Here is a 16,535-nt window from a genome sequence, read left to right on the forward strand (position 1 = left end):
CCCTGGTCAACTTTAACAACTGGATTTTTGGATTCCGTGGAGAATGAACACCCCACCAAGCCCCTCTCCAACGCGGTGGTTCAAAGCATTGAGAAAGTAAGTGTGTCAACTTCACTCTCTATTTTCCAAATTCACGTTAAATTGTGTATCCTTATTTATAATAGTAAAGAAACAATCGATCATAGTACGAAAAGTGTTGTGAGAAATCAATGTTTTATATTGTTTTTCGTTCGGGCTCTGCTTACCTGTGTGGATGCTTGCGGTTATTTTCCACATGTTATTGCTCAGTCGAAAGTTTTTTATTAATCACTTTTTCTGTAACTTTTCTGGATTACATAGCCTGATTGGCTGGAGACATGTATTGCTCTATTTTACTGGGGGTTGTCCTCAGTCTGGACATACTTTGCATTAGGCTTATAACTGTAAACCTATTTAGAGGGGCCAACATTGTACAGATTAAACATGAGTGGGAAGGCAAGAGTTTGCTATGTATGCAAGAGGAATGGCCGCCTAACATGCAGAAGGTACTGGACTGTAATTCATCTCAATTAGATATATTTCATATTCAATATTTGCCCTTAAACTACAGAGTTTGCTACATTTAGAAGATGCAGGTTAATCATACACAGAAATACATGGTGGGTTTTGTTTTATGGGTTACAGAACCAGGCTGGGGGAGCCCTGTATGAAGACCTATCTTCTGGAATGTGTGGAGCTGCTGAAGAGGGCCAGAGCTGCCTTCCAGGCTGGACGGACGGCCAAGGAGAGCTTCAGACAGGCCCAGCTGGAGGCCATAGTGCGAATGCTGGTGGAACATGAGTGTGACTTTGTGGATGCACTTGGGAGGGACCTCCATAAGGTGGGGGGGGCACATGGGTTAAAATCTCTCTGAATTATCATAGCCAAAGTGTAACCAACTTTATCAGTGCAACATGGTTCAATGTTTTAATGCACCATCTCTTCCAAGGGTGTTTGTGATACTTGAGTGTTTTGGTTTTGGCAGCCACGGTTTGAGACTGTGTTATCAGAGCTGATCCTGGTGAAGAATGAGGCTCTTCATGCCATCAATAACCTCAACAAGTGGATGGAGCCACAACGTGTCGAGAGAAACCTGGTGTGTGTTCAGCTAAATCCAACTGAGGTTGTAGTGGGCTCTGGAGAATGAGGTTGTAGTGGGCTCTGGAGAATGAGGTTGTAGTGGGCTCTGGAGAATGAGGTTGTAGTGGGCTCTAGAGAATGAGGTTGTAGTGGGCTCTAGAGAATGGCTCTGGGACTTTGTCATAAACACACAAGTTTTAATGGCACTTGAATAGAATATATTGTCTTTCTGCTACAAAGCCATACATTGTGTTAAGCTGGCCAAATCAGATTAGAACTGAGACTTTGGCTTTCCCTGTTTCAAGCTTAATGTGTGTTAGTGTTGTTCCATCTCTGTTAGTCCATCTGTCAACTGATCCCTGTGATGACTGTGTCCATGCTGCACTTGGGACTCATGTGATTTCTGATTGACTGGATAATGCAAGCCCCTCTTCTCTGCCTCTTTCTGATTTGTGTAGGCCACCATATTGGATGAGTGCATGGTGGTGAGTGAGCCGCTGGGGGTGATCCTGATTGTCGGGGCCTGGTGTAGCCCTGTCCAGCTCTGTCTGGGGCCCTTAGTAGGGGCCATCGCTGCAGGTAAATATACCACAGTCTATCACTTAGGCCCACTCGTCAACATGAGCATGCTGATCCTTGACTGATCTGCTGTGTTTGTTTCTGTAGGGAACTGTGGGATCCTCAATCCCTCAGAACACAGCTCTCATACAGCAGAGCTCCTCCACCGTCTCATTCCCTCATACCTGGACAATGTGAGCTGTAATTCATAGTGCAGTGAAGGTGGTGTTTCCCTCATGCTTAGCATTTGGTTTCTAACTGTCTCTCCTGCTCTCTTCAAAGGAGTGCTTCCATGTGATCCTTGCCAGGGTGAATGACTTGACTGAAGTAGTGGATCTCAAATTTGATCATGTCTTCTTCACAGGTGAAGCATGATGGTGTAACTCTTTACTGTTTTACCATCTTTGTTTTGGTAGAATCAGTGTGTACTCTGCTATAAGGTTCAGGTTTAGTTACTATAGCAACATGTGGCTGTCATTCCCCAGGAAACCGGGAGGATGGGAGCAGGGTGGCCACGGCTGCAGCCCGAACACTCACACCCGTCACCCTGGTTCTGGGGGGCAAGAACCCCTGTTATGTGGACCAGCAGTGTGACATCACGACCACAGCACGGCGCATTGCCTGGGCACGTTTCCACAATGCCGGGCAGAGTGTGGCAGCGCCCGACTACGTTCTGTGCCACGTTGATGCTGAAGCACGGCTGGTCCAGGCGCTGCGCTGCTGCCTGCTGCAGTTCTACGGCTCGGACCCCCGGGAGTCCAGGAGCTTTGGTCGCATGGTGAACCTGGAGAACTTCCACCACACCAAGGACCTGCTGTGGAGGTCTGGCAAGGTTGTTGTGGGCGGCCAGGTGAACGAAGCAGAGAAATATATTGGTAAGTAAGTGGGAATTGATGTATTTTTTTGTTTCTTAGAACTTCTATGAATGTACCTATTAAAAAAAAAAAAGGTATTACCACTGTAGATGTATGTTTTGTACATCTGAAAGTGTCCTACATGTATTTTTGTGTGTGAAGCACCAACAATTCTGACGGAGGTGGTGGATGCAGACCCCATCATGCAGCATGAGGTTTTTGGACCAGTTCTTCCAATTCTTACTGTGAACAGTGTGGATGAGGCCATTTCCTTCATCAACCAGAAGGAGAAACCTCTCTGTGTGTATGCTTACTCAAGCAACAGCAAGGTGAATGACAGTGTTCAATGTATACACACACATAGTCATACACACAACAAATATAACATAGGTCTGTTGTCACACCCCTTGGCCTCCCTGGCCAGCAGGTCATATCCAGGCTGATGAGTGAGACCTCCAGTGGAAGCTTCTGCTCCAATGACAGCATCCTGCAGAGCCTGATGGTGGTTCTCCCTTTCGGGGGAGTAGGTAAGTTACTGTCAGATCACTGCTCTTATCAGTGAACAGAGCTGGACTAGTGATTGTGCCGCGCCGGGCAGATACAGACGTCTGCTAAGCACCGTAGTGAATAAATGCATAATTAATGTTCTGTCTCTTGACAGGTGCCAGCGGGATGGGTTCCTACCATGGGCGCTACAGCTTTGACACCTTCTCCTACAGGAAATCGTGTCTGCTCAGAGGCACACAGATCGAGTGTGTCACCTACCTGCGCTACCCACCCTATGAGGACCGCAATCTGTCTCTTATGACATGGGCCAGTACCCTTTCCAAGAGGAACCAGGGCTGGTGTCAGATCATGTGACGGAGTGGGAGGATAGAGCCATGTTAGATGATGCAGCCTGTCTTCACTGCGTCCTGGACAGCCCTGGCAGTGGCTTCCAAATGTCATGTCAGTGCTGTGAGGGTCTGAGAGATGGAGAGGAGATATCTCTGGGATATGGCGTTGGTACAGCTGCACTGGTCCATAAGCACTACATGAGTTACTTCTTAAGAGTGTTTCAGAGGAGTGTCTTTGATTGGTCTTCAATATAACGTTTAGCATTCTACAGTTCATTGAGATCCATTCCTCAACATAATGATGCAGTGATGATTAATGAGTTTATTTACAGCCCATCTGTACAAACACTGTATACTGTACACATCTGTAGGTTTATGATCAAGCATTATTTATTCACCATCATGTTTCCTTTCCAGTAATGTATTATGTTAATCAATCTAAAATAATTCAGTCAAACCGTATTGAAGCCTCTTTTGTTACAAAACTTACAGAACATCTTCAGATACAAGAATGCACAATGTGTCAATGTGACTGTATATTGTACTGGCACTGATAAATTGTTGTTTTACTCATTCAAGATGCATTATCATCAATGTGTAGGTACTGTGGTTTTCCCACCTGCTTTCCTCTAATTCAGATGGGACCATACTCGTTTCAAAACTGTTGAAACCCCTTTCTCACATTTCAGGAAAAGTTCAGTATATTTCCTCAGGCAAAGTAGCCATTTGGACCAAAGTCTTTATAGTAAATGTAAGATGTTCCATCTCATGATTTTTTGGACAACAATAGGATTGTCTTGCCACTTCCCCATTCTCCCATCAGTAGCCTCATTCAGGTCTCTTGTATATCTTCTCCTCCTTGCCTTCTGTCATAGCTGTGTACCTGGCCACGGTGAACAGGTAGTCGCTCAGTCTAAATGAAGAGACAAGACGAGGGGTTAAGAAATGGAGCACTTTGACTTTGTGAAACATAACGTCTGCACATTTCAGTGATGTACATACCTATTGAGAAATCTGGCAACGTCAGGATCGGCCTCACCTGAGCGCACAATAGGGGCAACACTGTAAAAAGAACACATCGCCCTCAATGATGAGCACCTGCATGACAAGGCTGCTACTGGATCACAATGTTTGGTATTGAACAGTATAACTTCCACATGCTCAATATTATCATAAGGGGGGGGTGAGACATGCTAAAACAGTATCAGGACTGGGGGGGGGGGGCTGGGCTGGGCTGAGACATGCTGAAACGGACCTGCGTTCTGCTCGGCGACACACGGTCCGTGCTACATGTAGAGCAGCACTGCTCTTTCCTCCAGACTGGAAAACAGAACAAAGACATGAGCACAGAAGACCAAGAAGACCAAGCACTACACAACAGTCTGTCCTCACAATGTTCCCTCTCCATAAAATCACTGCACTGTGTAAAACGTGTAAAAAATGTAATAAGCTGCTTTAGAGCTTTGCACACGCTTTAACTAAAAAGAAAGCTATGTTCTGGATCCATGTCAGCGTTCATAGGAGCCTCGGGTGTTCCTAAGTCCCTCTCATCATCTCCAGGTTATTGACTTCATCACATACTGTATGTTTCTGTGAAGCAGAATAGTTCCCAGGCAGGTATGATGGCTTACAGGCAATATGAAGTTTGTCAGTGGTGGAAGCGCTTCTGTGAATTTATCAATCCAGGTTTCCAGGTCCGCCACTGGCTGGGAGCTGAACTTTGTTTTCTCTGTTCAAAAAGAAAAGTAAGGTCAAATTGACATGACATAATGTATGGTGAATTCACCAAGAAGATATGCCTCTTCTCAGAACAAAAATACCATTTCAGTTAGAGATCTTTTTACAAAGACTATTTACTTATGTGACTTTCTCTTGCAGATGACTGAGGTGTGGCAATGTTTGATCCCACATCTTGTAAAATACACTGAATCTATGAGATAAAAAGGCAGCATTGAGTAAAAAATGTATTGACATTTGTTAACCAGTCTTGTAAGATTTTAAAAAAATTCTTAAAAACAGTTGACACTCAGACCTTGTCTAGCTGATCTGTGAATGTATGACCTTTGTCGACGCAAAACTCTCTGGCCAAGCTGTAGAAGAAAATACAAGACAGTGAGATAGATTCCCTCAGGGGACCAGAGCAGAATAATAGAAGATCAGATTGTATATTCACCCTATAGCTGATGACAACTCATCTGCTGATCCCAATGCTTCAAACACGGTGTCTTCCTTTGGTCTTCTCTCTCCAGTGAATGTACTTGAAAAACCTTTAGGAAAGACAGGAGGAGGAACCAAGCTTTTTGTTGAAATTACAATGTAATGTTCAATGAATTACAATGAGTATTGATTTAGACTTCAAACCACCTTTATCTCCAGTTTTGGTGTATATCTTGGGGATCCTGCTGTCTCCCTCAGTTGCATATCTGTCAGGAATCAAACCAACCAGAGGGATATTAATCATACTAATCGCGGGGCATTTCAACAGTAACTTGTGTGTTTTTAACTCCTCATCGTCGCGTCCGTCTGCAGCTCGTCTCTACAGTCAAACCTCAGGGGTCCATGTCGACACCCAGCTAGCTAGCTGGCTAAAAACGTTGACAATATCCCAATACACGGATGTTCACTATACAGTAGCTACCTTCTTTCTGATCCAAATGACGTCTTTGTCCAATGCACACTTAAACATTTCAGTGTCTTTAGCATACAGTGTAGATGAGAGGGTTTGGTCATCAGTGAAGCCATGTTTTGACCTGGGTTATGGTTATGGTACCCAGAGCTAAACAACGCGTGATGTAATCTAAGTGCCTTCTGTCTGTCTGCGGCACCCGTAACCGAGGGGGAGGGACACTTCATCACACGACCAATGGCACGAGGAGAAGAGACCGACGTTGATTGGACAGGAGGATCTGTACATCTCAGCTCGAGCGCTGATTGGACGCCTGAAGCAGACGCGGCTCCACCTTCCCCTGTTGCCAGTTCAGTGTGAAGCAGGTCAGCAGGACGGCAGCCTGTCCCAGACTGTCAGGTAAATATGCAATTAAATAGTTATTGTTTGCTACAGCTATGCATCGGTGACATTCTCGTGATTAGCTAGGTTTTATCACGTTTGAAAATTAAAGTAGAGTTCTAAGAAGACAGTTTGTTGTGTGGACTTTCTGAGCGCTATAAACCTCTAAGCTGTCATTTCCCTGACTGATGAGGTGGATGTTGAGAAGGTAGATCATCAGACTGTTGACGGACTTCTTTCACATTTCAGATTTATTATCAGAATGCATATGAGAGAATGCCTCGTGTCTGCGCCCGGTAAAGCCATCCTCCACGGAGAACATGCGGTTGTGCACGGCAAGGTAGGGGTCGTCTGATGAGTGAATAGTGAATAAAGGATGTCTAGATCTTCATGGATGTCTGGTGTCGTTTTGTGCCCCTTGTACTTGTTCTGTTACTAGTGCTGATCCACACCATGTGCCATGAGATTTACACATTCAATGAGTTCACTTTTCCAACCATGCTGAATTGGACTATTTACTCCAACCCTTCCTAGGTGGCTCTGGCTGTGAGTTTGAACCTAAGAACATATTTAAGGTTGCAGGCCACCAGCACTGGAAAAGTGTGTATCAACCTCCCAAATATCCACACTTTCCTGACCTGGGATCTGACTGCCCTGCAGAAGCTGCTCCCTGACTCTGCTGGTGAGGCCCAGGGCTGGGGAATAGAGTACCACTCACTCACTTAACCCCCCTTTGATCAGCAGTTGTATTCTTCGTAGGATAATTTAATATATTGTCATTTTATTTTACAGCTAAGATGGAAGATTTGAATGAGCTTGACGATGAGCTTGTCAGAAAACTGCGTGACTTAGTCGGTGTAACAAACGGAACCTTGGATACCCGCAGCATGGCCACCTTGGCCTTCCTCTACATCTACGTCTCTGTGTTTGCTGGGTCAGGGTAAGAGTGACATGGTATTTAATACAGCTAACTGACACACAATAGGACACAACATGTCCACAGAGTAACGCAGAAATGCTCTGCAGTGAAACTTGAAAAAACTGAACAAATTACATTTCAATATAATAAATGAGTTAGAATGAATGAGTCAGATTGACATACTCTGCCAGACCCTGAAAAAGTTGCCATGTCAGTGAGGCCGTGTTGAGCAGCTGGGAGCAGGCAGATGCTGGGGAGCATCAGGCCTGCAGGTGGTGGGCAGGCCTAATGGGTGCTGACATGGTGCTGCCGTGTCTGAAGGGGGTGACGGGCTCTGACAGGACGGGGCACTAATGAGAGTCTGGCACTGGGCCACACTGCAGCCTTAACAAGTCTGGATGTGTTTGTCCCTGGGGAGGGGAGCCGGACAATTAGTTTAGAGTATCCTCCTGTCTGCCCAAAAGAAGCCTGTCATGACCATTGACAGCTGAGCAGGTCTTCTGGGCTCACTCCCATCCTCCTGATGCACACGCTAGTGGCTCGTAATGGGAAGGACTGCTGTGTGGGAGTGGAATGGCGATGGAAGGAAATGCTGGGGTGGGGAGCGGTGCGAAGAGGGCTGCAGAACGGGAATCATGTGAGAGGTGCCCAAAGCCTGTTCAAGTCTAGTGTTCTGTTTGTTCCTACTGATTTTTCACTGCTTTTGCTGTGAATTGAAGTTGTGTGGTCCATTTTTACCCAGGGATTGAAATTCAGCGTGTTTAATGATCATGTTTCTTGTTCATCTTGTCCAGTGAGTTGCCCAGCCTGACGGTGTCTGTGTGGTCAGAGTTGCCTACTGGTGCGGGTCTGGGTTCCAGTGCTGCCTTCTCTGTGTGTCTGGCTGCAAGTCTGCTTTCTGCCAGTGGGGCCATACGGTCTCCGCTGACGGACCAGGGTGACACAGCGAGGTAATGACCCGCCCTCACACCAGGAGACCACCGGTGATGTACTGGAGCCCACTCACATGTAAAGCTAACATTTGATTGACATGGTGGGTTGGGTGGGGCTGGGCAGATCAGAGGCAACATGAAGGGCCAGAAGAACATTGCAAACAGAGTGTGAAGATCCAGTGGGCATCACCTTGTTAGTAATGTTGTGTCTGTCATTGTGACACCTAGGTGGGGAGAGGAGGAGATGGAGCTGATCAACAGGTGGGCTTTCCAAGGAGAGAGGATCATCCATGGGAACCCCTCTGGGGTAGACAATGCTGTAGGGACCTGGGGTAAGACCTGGACCCCTCCACAGGCCAATGTGACACTCCTGGACCAAGCTTATTCTAAACTCTACGCATTCACTGTTTGATACTACAGGTTCTTAACTTAAAACTGAAGTTTACATTTTATCCCATTGTTTTTACTCTTGTAGGAGGAATCCTGAGGTACCATTCTGGGAAGATAACACCCTTGAGCAGGTACTGACCCGTCAGTGTTTACATTACAATGAATATGATGAATAATTAATGATTAATTATATAATTGAGTTAATTTTCTAAATTTCTAAGCACAAAGATTAAAATCAAAGTTAAATTAAAATCTCACTAAAATCTCCTAATATACTGAATTGACATTTTCAGGAACAGTGTAACAGTTAGTGGGGCTCCTCGTATGAGGGGACTGTCCTGATGAGAATAACCCAGCACACTGTGGTAGATGATCTGGTTTTTACATGTTTGTAGGGTTCCAACGTTAAGGATCCTGCTCACAAACACCAAAATCCCTCGTAGCACCAAGGTACTTGTTGCTGGAGTGAAGGACAAAGTGAACAAGGTACTAAATGGCTGCTGTCCCTAACCCTAGCCCTAACCCTAACCCTAGCCCTAACCCTAGCCCTAACCCTAACCCTAGCCCTAGCCCTAACCCTGTGTGTTCCTCCCCAACCCTGTAATTACTGTAATCGCCGGTGTTTCTGCATGGAAAAGACACTCTGAGGCATAAAACATGGAAATTAAGCGCTGTGTGCCGTTGCCTTGGTGACGCCAGCAGGTGTGCACACTTCCTGTGGATCGGTGGTGTTGTGGCCGTGTTGATCAGAAGGAAAGAGCAAAGTTACAGCCAGCGTTTGCTTCTTTAATACTGTTTGTATAATGCTAATTAGCCAAGTAATATAATATGCTTTTATGGATTTATTTGTATTTTTATATTGCATTGATACAGTATGTACACTTGTTAGTAATACCACACTCTTGACTTCCTAAATATGCACAGTATACACTGTAAGAAAGTCTGTAATTCATTGAAAGTTCTCTTAATTCATAATTAACTAATTATAATTTCATGTTGTTTTCCAACTCCAGTTTCCCTCTGTAATGAAGCCTGTGCTGGAGTCAGTAGAGTCTGTCTCCTGCACCTGTGAGCAAACCCTGTCAGAGATGACCAGTGACCCCACAGCAGAGCACTACAATGTCTTAGAGGTACAATATAGAACCACATACGCACTGTGATATAGACACTGTGTGTTCTTACATTACATTACATTTATGGCATTTAGCAGACGGCTTTATTCAAAGCGACTTACAACAAATACATTTGTCTAAGTAAGTGAATCATCTATCCATCAGTCATTATAAGATAAAGTAATCAATGCTCAGACCAGGGGCCGTAGGCAGTCACAATGCTGTTAACAGGAGAGAAACGAGCACAGGGGAGTGGTGGTGGTGAAGAGGTGTTTAGTGTGGTGGGATGTCTCCAACCCTCCATGTGGAGAAGGAACAGTGTTGTCCTGACTGCAGCTGTTATCTCTTCCATAGGAGCTCATTGACATCAACCAACACCACCTTAACGTGTTGGGGGTGGGACACCCGGCCCTGGACACGCTGTGCCGAGTCACTCTAGCCAGGGGGCTGCACAGCAAGCTGACGGGCGCTGGGGGAGGGGGCTGCGGCATCACCCTCCTGAGACCAGGTATCTGCTCCCCCTTCCGTCCATTCAACTGCCTCACACAAACATATGGATCCCACCCTGACATGTGCATCGCCCTGTGTGTTAGATTGGTCAGCATTCTCAATGGGAATCTAGATGCAGCAGAGTTGCTGATAGCCCAGTTTTAACCCTAACCCTAACCCTAACCCTAACCCATTCTCAATGGGAATCTAGATGCAGCAGAGTTGCTGATAGCCCAGTTTTAACCCTAACCCTAACCCTAACCCATTCTCAATGGGAATCTAGATGCAGCAGAGTTGCTGATAGCCCAGTTCTCAGATATGTTTTATGACGTCATTAAGACGCCATCTCTCTGAATGCCTCCTGCATGTTGATTATGTTGATTACCTCACGCGTGGAGGCCGAGGTTTGGAGGCCGAGGTTTGATTATGTAGCCTCACGCGTGGAGGCCGGGGTTTGGAGGCCGAGGTTTGGAGGCCGAGGTTTGGTTATGTAGCCTCACGCGTGGAGGCCGAGGTTTGGCTCCATCTGACAAAAGAGAGTGAGTCAAAGTTGAGGTCATTTAGGTCGTTTTATGTGCCTCCAGTCTCCCCCATCCTCCCCCATCCTCCCCCATCCTCCCCCATCCTCCCCCATCCTCCCCCATCCTCCCCCATCCTCCCCCATCCTCCTCATGTTCTGGAAAAGCTCTCAAAGTGACAGGTTATGATAGAGGGGGGGAGAGGGGGGGAGAGGGGGAGGGGGGGAGGGGGAGAGGGGGAAAGAGAGAGGGGGAGGGGGGGAGGGGGAAAGAGAGAGGGAGAGGGAGGGGGAGAGGGAGAGACAGAGAGAGAGAGGGGGGGGGGGGGAGAGAGAGAGAGACTGTTTGTCACTCTCTCTGACAAAACAAACAGGCAGAGAACCTGTCTGAATTTGCAGCGTTCTTTGTTTATGCCTGCAGCCTTTGACGCATTGAATTTTAATACGTTTAAGATCTCCTAAATATAGCCCCAAATGATGTTGATTGGCCTTGTTGTAGCAAGTGTTTTTCTGGTTTGCAGCTATTTTCCCAAAAGTTCCTCAAGTGTCTGTTTTCACCTATGCTCTCTGAACATCTTTTAGCTGAAACACTTTGATCTGGGTGAGAAAAGGAGCCCCTAGTGAGAGAACCTTCCTGTCTTGTTAATTCTACCACTATGGTAGATGTATTTATGTCACTGGCAAGTGGCAACATTTCCATCTTTACCTCTGTTTTCACCAACACAGTGGGAGGCTCTCACTTGCACTGACTTGAAAATGGCTCCCCTGCTTGACACATTCATACCCTTAGCATTTAAGGCCCCTATGTTTACAGATGTGAGGTATTCTCCTGTAAAGAATTCCAGTCATTTGTTTAGTTCCATTCCTGGTCCCCTGGTGTGTGGCCTTCTGCTGGTATCTGGAGGGGCTCTGCAGGTTGAGCTCTCACAGCAGTGACTCCTGACTCCTCACACTCACACACCAGGCTGTTCCCCACCTCAACAGAGCACAGAGTGTGTCTCTCTGGTCTTTCTCTCAGGGATGAAGGGGGTAAATACCTCCTGCAGGTGTGAACAAGCTGAGGCAGTAGGAGCAGACATATAGAATGGGCAAACACACGTTTCTTTGTGCTTTTTGTTTGGGTTTCTGCTTTTTTGTTTGGGCTTCCTGTGCGCCATTGTTTTTGTTTTTGTTTTCCTCTGGTAGAGACGGAGAGCTCGGTGGTCCAGAACACAGTCCAGGATCTGAGGGGCTGTGGCTATGACTGCTGGGAAACGAGTATAGGAGCTGCAGGTGTCCTGCAACACTCTTCCCTCTCAGTGAAGGAGGAGGTCATGGAGGTTTTAAACTCCTACTGAGGCCAGGACCAGACCAAACCAGGACCAGACCAGACCAGGACCAGACCAGGACCAGACCAGACCAGGACCAGACCAGACTGGCCATGGGTGAACAGGAGGTGTGCCCCCCTGAGCTCTTCCTCCAGAGACACAACTGAAGTCTGAAGTCAGCGAAGGACCATACCACCCTATGCTTCGCCTGGCTTAAGACCACTGTGATTCAAGATGCTCTAAATTTGGGAGAAGAATCACGGCAACTAACTTTGCACATTTTTGGAACTTAATTATAATTATGCAATGTCATGAAATCTTGGCACTATGAAGGCGATCATGCCACAAATGTAGTAGTTTTCTACTTTTCAGTTTTCCATCTGATCCCTCCTCATTTCTTTGAATGAAGTGGATTTGTGTGGATTTTCACTGTTTTCCATAAGCTTATCATGAACTTGGAGACTAGGTATGATGTACCTAAGTAACATGCCAATGCTTTCCTTGGTGAGATATTTGATTGTTGATAATGCCAATGGAGGGTGTTGTGAGCTAGTTGTCCAGTAGATGGCAGCAAAATGTCAGAATTGACAACAGATCTCTCTGATTATTATGATTTTTGTGGGTTATACATTAATTGTTAAACTACCCTTCTAAAACGGCAAATAAATCACATTTTCATTTCAATGTTTCAAACATAAGTAATGTGTCTGTTTCTTTACTTATCGGGAGCAATTGCTGGCCACCAACTAGTCCAGGACTAGTTATATACAGAATAATTTAATGTGGATTTTGAAATAAACCACTATCCCAAGAACGATAGCAGGGTTCATTTATCTTCAAAGGCCCAAAGCAAAAATGCAATATCCATATCATTATGTGGTCGACCATCTCCTGAAGACATCCCCTCAAGCTCTTCACAAGAGCTGAAATTTAATATGACATTTCTTTGGTCGACCGCAAATCAAAAACTGTACAGTAAAGCACTTGAACAAAGATGTTATTTACAGTGTAATATATATTATACATATCATACTCCACCTTCTCAACCTGGTTTTTGAATTACATTGTTAACTTTTCTAGTGCTGCATGTAATACAGGAAGTACTGTAAGTTTCTCTAATTCAAGAAGAGCATAATGTCGTACTGCAGTATGTTTAACAGTCTCTCTTTGGAATTATTCAAAGCAACTGTTCCTCTATTTCTGATGTGCTTTAATCAGAGGAGTCTGGGATGACCTGAGTGAGGGGAGGGGGGGTCTGGAAGGTTCTAGTTTATCTGGGAGCCTGTGGATTACCTTTCCCCTAATGTGGATCAACAGCTCCCAGTGTCCTCCGGTGAGTCACGCTTACATTTGTGCTGACACACATGCACACACGCACGCACACACACACACACACACACACACACACACTGCACACAGCCAACCCCACACTATTCTTTACTTATCTGTTCATCCCTTAAGGCATTCCTGAAATTCCTGCGAACGCTGCAGTGGTGGAGAATATGGACCTACAGTGTCTAGTATAGAATACCCCTAATTTTGGAAAAGGTCAGTCGGGAATGTCTGAGTCTTGAATTTCCATTTCATTTAGTTGTTTTAAATGTCATGGAGGTTGAGTAGTACGGGCCTGGCAGTGTGTATGAATGAACGCCATTTGTCACATGTCCCCCTCCTTTCCTTTCCGCCTGGCGCCCCCTCCGTCCCCCTGAATTGTGTCATCTTTATGGCAGGGCAGCCCCCGTCCCTGCGCGGCGCAGTCCCTCCAACCCCTGCTGGAATTTAATTACCACTGAGCTTTTCAATTGAAATGGCATTGACGAGGGGGACAAGAGGGAGACAGCAGCAGCCAGTTTCATTTGAAGCCCCCTCTTTCTTTTCTCTCTCTCTCTCTCTCTCTCTCTCAATCTCCCTCACTCCCTTTTACCCCTGCGAGGCACAGATGGTATTTTTTTTTGATCAATGTCAGCGCCAGCTTCTTTCTGCTCTGATGAATAGATTCTAAGGAGGCCCTGACATTATTTCAGATAACAGAGGGAGCAAGGAAAGGGGGTCAAGGATAGAGAGGGAGAATGTCAGCACTGGAGAGATGAAATGAAAACAGTAGGCAGGCCTTAGTTGTCCCAGGAGAAAGAAGAGATGCACAAATGATTTCGCTTTTTTTTTTGTTTCTTTCGCAACTGTGCATGTTTGAATTTGTGTGGGAGAATGAGGGATGTGGAAATCATTCCACTCATGCAAGAGTAATGAAATGTTTAATGTTGTGTATGAAATTGAATGGTCATGAATCATGATCACTGTGGCACAATCCCTCTGGTCTCTCCGTGGACTGATGAAGTGCACGTCAGGAGCCGTTAGCTTGGAACACAGAATTAAACCTGACTGACAAGATCTCACTCTGCTGTTGGCCATGACTTGCGCTTGGCAATGCATTTTTTTCACAGATCATTATATTTGTTAGTTAGAAATGTTTGCATTAGTGTGTGTATGGTTATTGGTGTGTGTATTAGTGTGTGTATGGTTATTGGTGTGTGTATTAGTATGTGTATGGTTATTGGTGTGTGTATTAGTGTGTGTATGGTTATTGGTGTGTGTGTATGATTATTGGTGTGTGTGTATGGTTATTGGTGTGTGTATTAGTGTGTGTATGGTTATTGGGTTATGTGTCTATGTGGTAATTAATGTGCTTACAGTCTATCTTTAAATGTGTATTTTGCGTAGTGCTGTACTGTATGTCATTAGATGAGTGTCTGGGTGAGTTGCTGGTGTTGACTGTGGGGATATGGCCAGCAGGGGGGGGGGGGGGGGGGTGCCGGCAGGGCCTGTGTCTACCCTCTCCCACTCCTCTAGCCTCCAGACAGGGAGGACAGGGGCCACATCAGCCTCACAAAGCCATAGCGGTTCTGACCTGCGACCCCTCTCAGTCATCATGGGCTGGGTGACCCTCCTGCGGGGAGGTTGCCCTTTTGGAAAGTCGGGGGTGTGGGGGGCGGGGGGGGGGGGTGCTGCTGTGGTGAAAGCAGGGGTCTGCTGACCCCATTAAGGCAGTGGGGTGCTATGGAATCTGTGACAGAAGAGAGTGAAACTTCGGTCCAATCTTGAAGTTCGTGCCACTTCAGGTTATCTTTGACTATGGTTCTAGGTAGAACGCTAACCCCGCACCAAGAACCCTTCTAGAACCCTTTTTGCTAAGAGTGTACAGTAGAGGTGGTTTGTCATCTGGTTAAAAACATGAAACATATTCAGACCTGCCAGGATTATATTAACATACAGAGCTTTGAACCACAGTGCACAGATAGACATACACACTACATACATTCCATCATGAAACTGTATCATGTCATTGTATCGATCTAGTAATTGATTCTGTGAAGTGGAGGACACCTGCATGGTCGTATGTCATCCTTTAGTGCTGGGAGCTCTCTTGTTTAATTGCAGGCTAAGACCCTGGTTTTCTTGTTGCCTTTGAAGAGCCTCATTGATTTTTATACCACCCCTCATCCGTGCTCTGCTCATTTTAAGAGCAAATCCCTTATGGCAAAGTTGCTCGGAATGTAAAAGCATGAAATCTGTCAGTGCCTTTCACAAGGCTTTCAGGTGTACTCTAGACACCTTGACATTGAAGTTTAAAAAAGCTGGCTCCTCTGCTTTTTAAGAAGAAGAAGAGAAACTACAGAGGCTGTATTTGGTTCCTCCTGCCTGTCTGTTAGACAGGGCAGCTCAAGGCCAGTTAACTGTGGGCTCTGCTAAAAAAGACACTGTTCACAATCCAGCTGTGAGGCAAGTTCACCCGCATTCTAAAGCAGCTTCTTGTTCTGCTCAGAAGAACTGACCCTGACAAAAACTGGCAAATACTTTGGCATTGATAATATGTTTCTCAGTGTTTGTGCTTGTATGCTGCTGAATGAATAGTGTCTGATGTTACATAAATTCAAGTGATTTTTCTTGATCTCCTCGAATTATAGATGCTCAAACAGAGGATACATACAGTATAATTTATTGAATTAATCTAAATCCAGTAATCCAAACATGAATGCAAATTCTTACGTCAAGCTATAACCCTGTAAGTAAAAGAAGCTGTCATATAACTAAATGCAATTAAATGTTGGTCTTTAAAGAACAGAAATATCAAAAATAAAAAACAGATTTGCATTAATTTGAGAAACAGCTTATCTAACATTCATACTTTCAACTGCCTTTGAATTAGAAATAAGATCATAATTTTCCCTGGGATAGCAGCCAATTCATTGAATTCAGTAGGTTTGGAGAGGAGGATGATCTCAGAATGTAATCATATGTCACCACCATTAGATTGATGGACCATTACAACCCTGTTATCCCACTGTACTAAACAGCAGTCTTACAGCCGCAGAGCCACACACCACAGCAAGCCCTAATAAATCAAGGCTGAAATAGATACATGAAATGGGGAAACAAATATTCAGCCCCGCCCAAAGTTCTCTGTGGCCATGTCCCTAAATCCCACTTGCCTGTATGTCTGTACGCCTGCCGGGGCCTG

At 45.5% G+C, this 16,535-nt stretch overlaps 3 protein-coding genes across 3 annotated transcripts; 2 read left to right on the forward strand and 1 right to left on the reverse strand.

The window, feature by feature from the left end:
* Window positions 1-685: 685 nt before the first annotated feature.
* aldh3b4 (aldehyde dehydrogenase 3 family, member B4) lies at window positions 686-4,025 on the forward strand (the record flags this gene model as incomplete). The annotated part of the gene is made up of 9 exons (XM_083672875.1): window positions 686-859; window positions 1,004-1,114; window positions 1,557-1,677; window positions 1,765-1,850; window positions 1,939-2,020; window positions 2,142-2,531; window positions 2,673-2,839; window positions 2,938-3,037; window positions 3,172-4,025. The coding sequence occupies 9 exons, from the start codon at window positions 686-688 to the stop codon at window positions 3,369-3,371; spliced, it is 1,431 nt and encodes a 476-aa protein (XP_083529001.1). The 3' UTR covers window positions 3,372-4,025.
* Window positions 3,401-6,138, reverse strand: mmab (metabolism of cobalamin associated B). The gene is made up of 9 exons (XM_083672876.1): window positions 5,985-6,138; window positions 5,711-5,769; window positions 5,520-5,613; window positions 5,379-5,436; window positions 5,204-5,276; window positions 4,978-5,075; window positions 4,602-4,666; window positions 4,349-4,408; window positions 3,401-4,259 (listed from the first exon to the last, which is right to left on the reverse strand). The coding sequence occupies exons 1-9, from the start codon at window positions 6,086-6,088 to the stop codon at window positions 4,175-4,177; spliced, it is 696 nt and encodes a 231-aa protein (XP_083529002.1). The 5' UTR covers window positions 6,089-6,138; the 3' UTR covers window positions 3,401-4,174.
* A 199-nt stretch (window positions 6,139-6,337) lies between these two features.
* Window positions 6,338-12,711, forward strand: mvk (mevalonate kinase). Its single transcript, XM_083673104.1, has 11 exons — window positions 6,338-6,371; window positions 6,603-6,693; window positions 6,888-7,035; window positions 7,146-7,293; window positions 8,067-8,222; window positions 8,433-8,536; window positions 8,680-8,725; window positions 8,990-9,080; window positions 9,608-9,724; window positions 10,061-10,214; window positions 11,898-12,711. The coding sequence occupies exons 2-11, from the start codon at window positions 6,616-6,618 to the stop codon at window positions 12,047-12,049; spliced, it is 1,194 nt and encodes a 397-aa protein (XP_083529230.1). The 5' UTR covers window positions 6,338-6,371; window positions 6,603-6,615; the 3' UTR covers window positions 12,050-12,711.
* Window positions 12,712-16,535: the final 3,824 nt, after the last annotated feature.

The sequence above is a fragment of the Argentina silus genome (assembly GCF_951799395.1).
Source record: "Argentina silus genome assembly, chromosome: 7".
Taxonomy (NCBI): domain Eukaryota; kingdom Metazoa; phylum Chordata; class Actinopteri; order Argentiniformes; family Argentinidae; genus Argentina; species Argentina silus.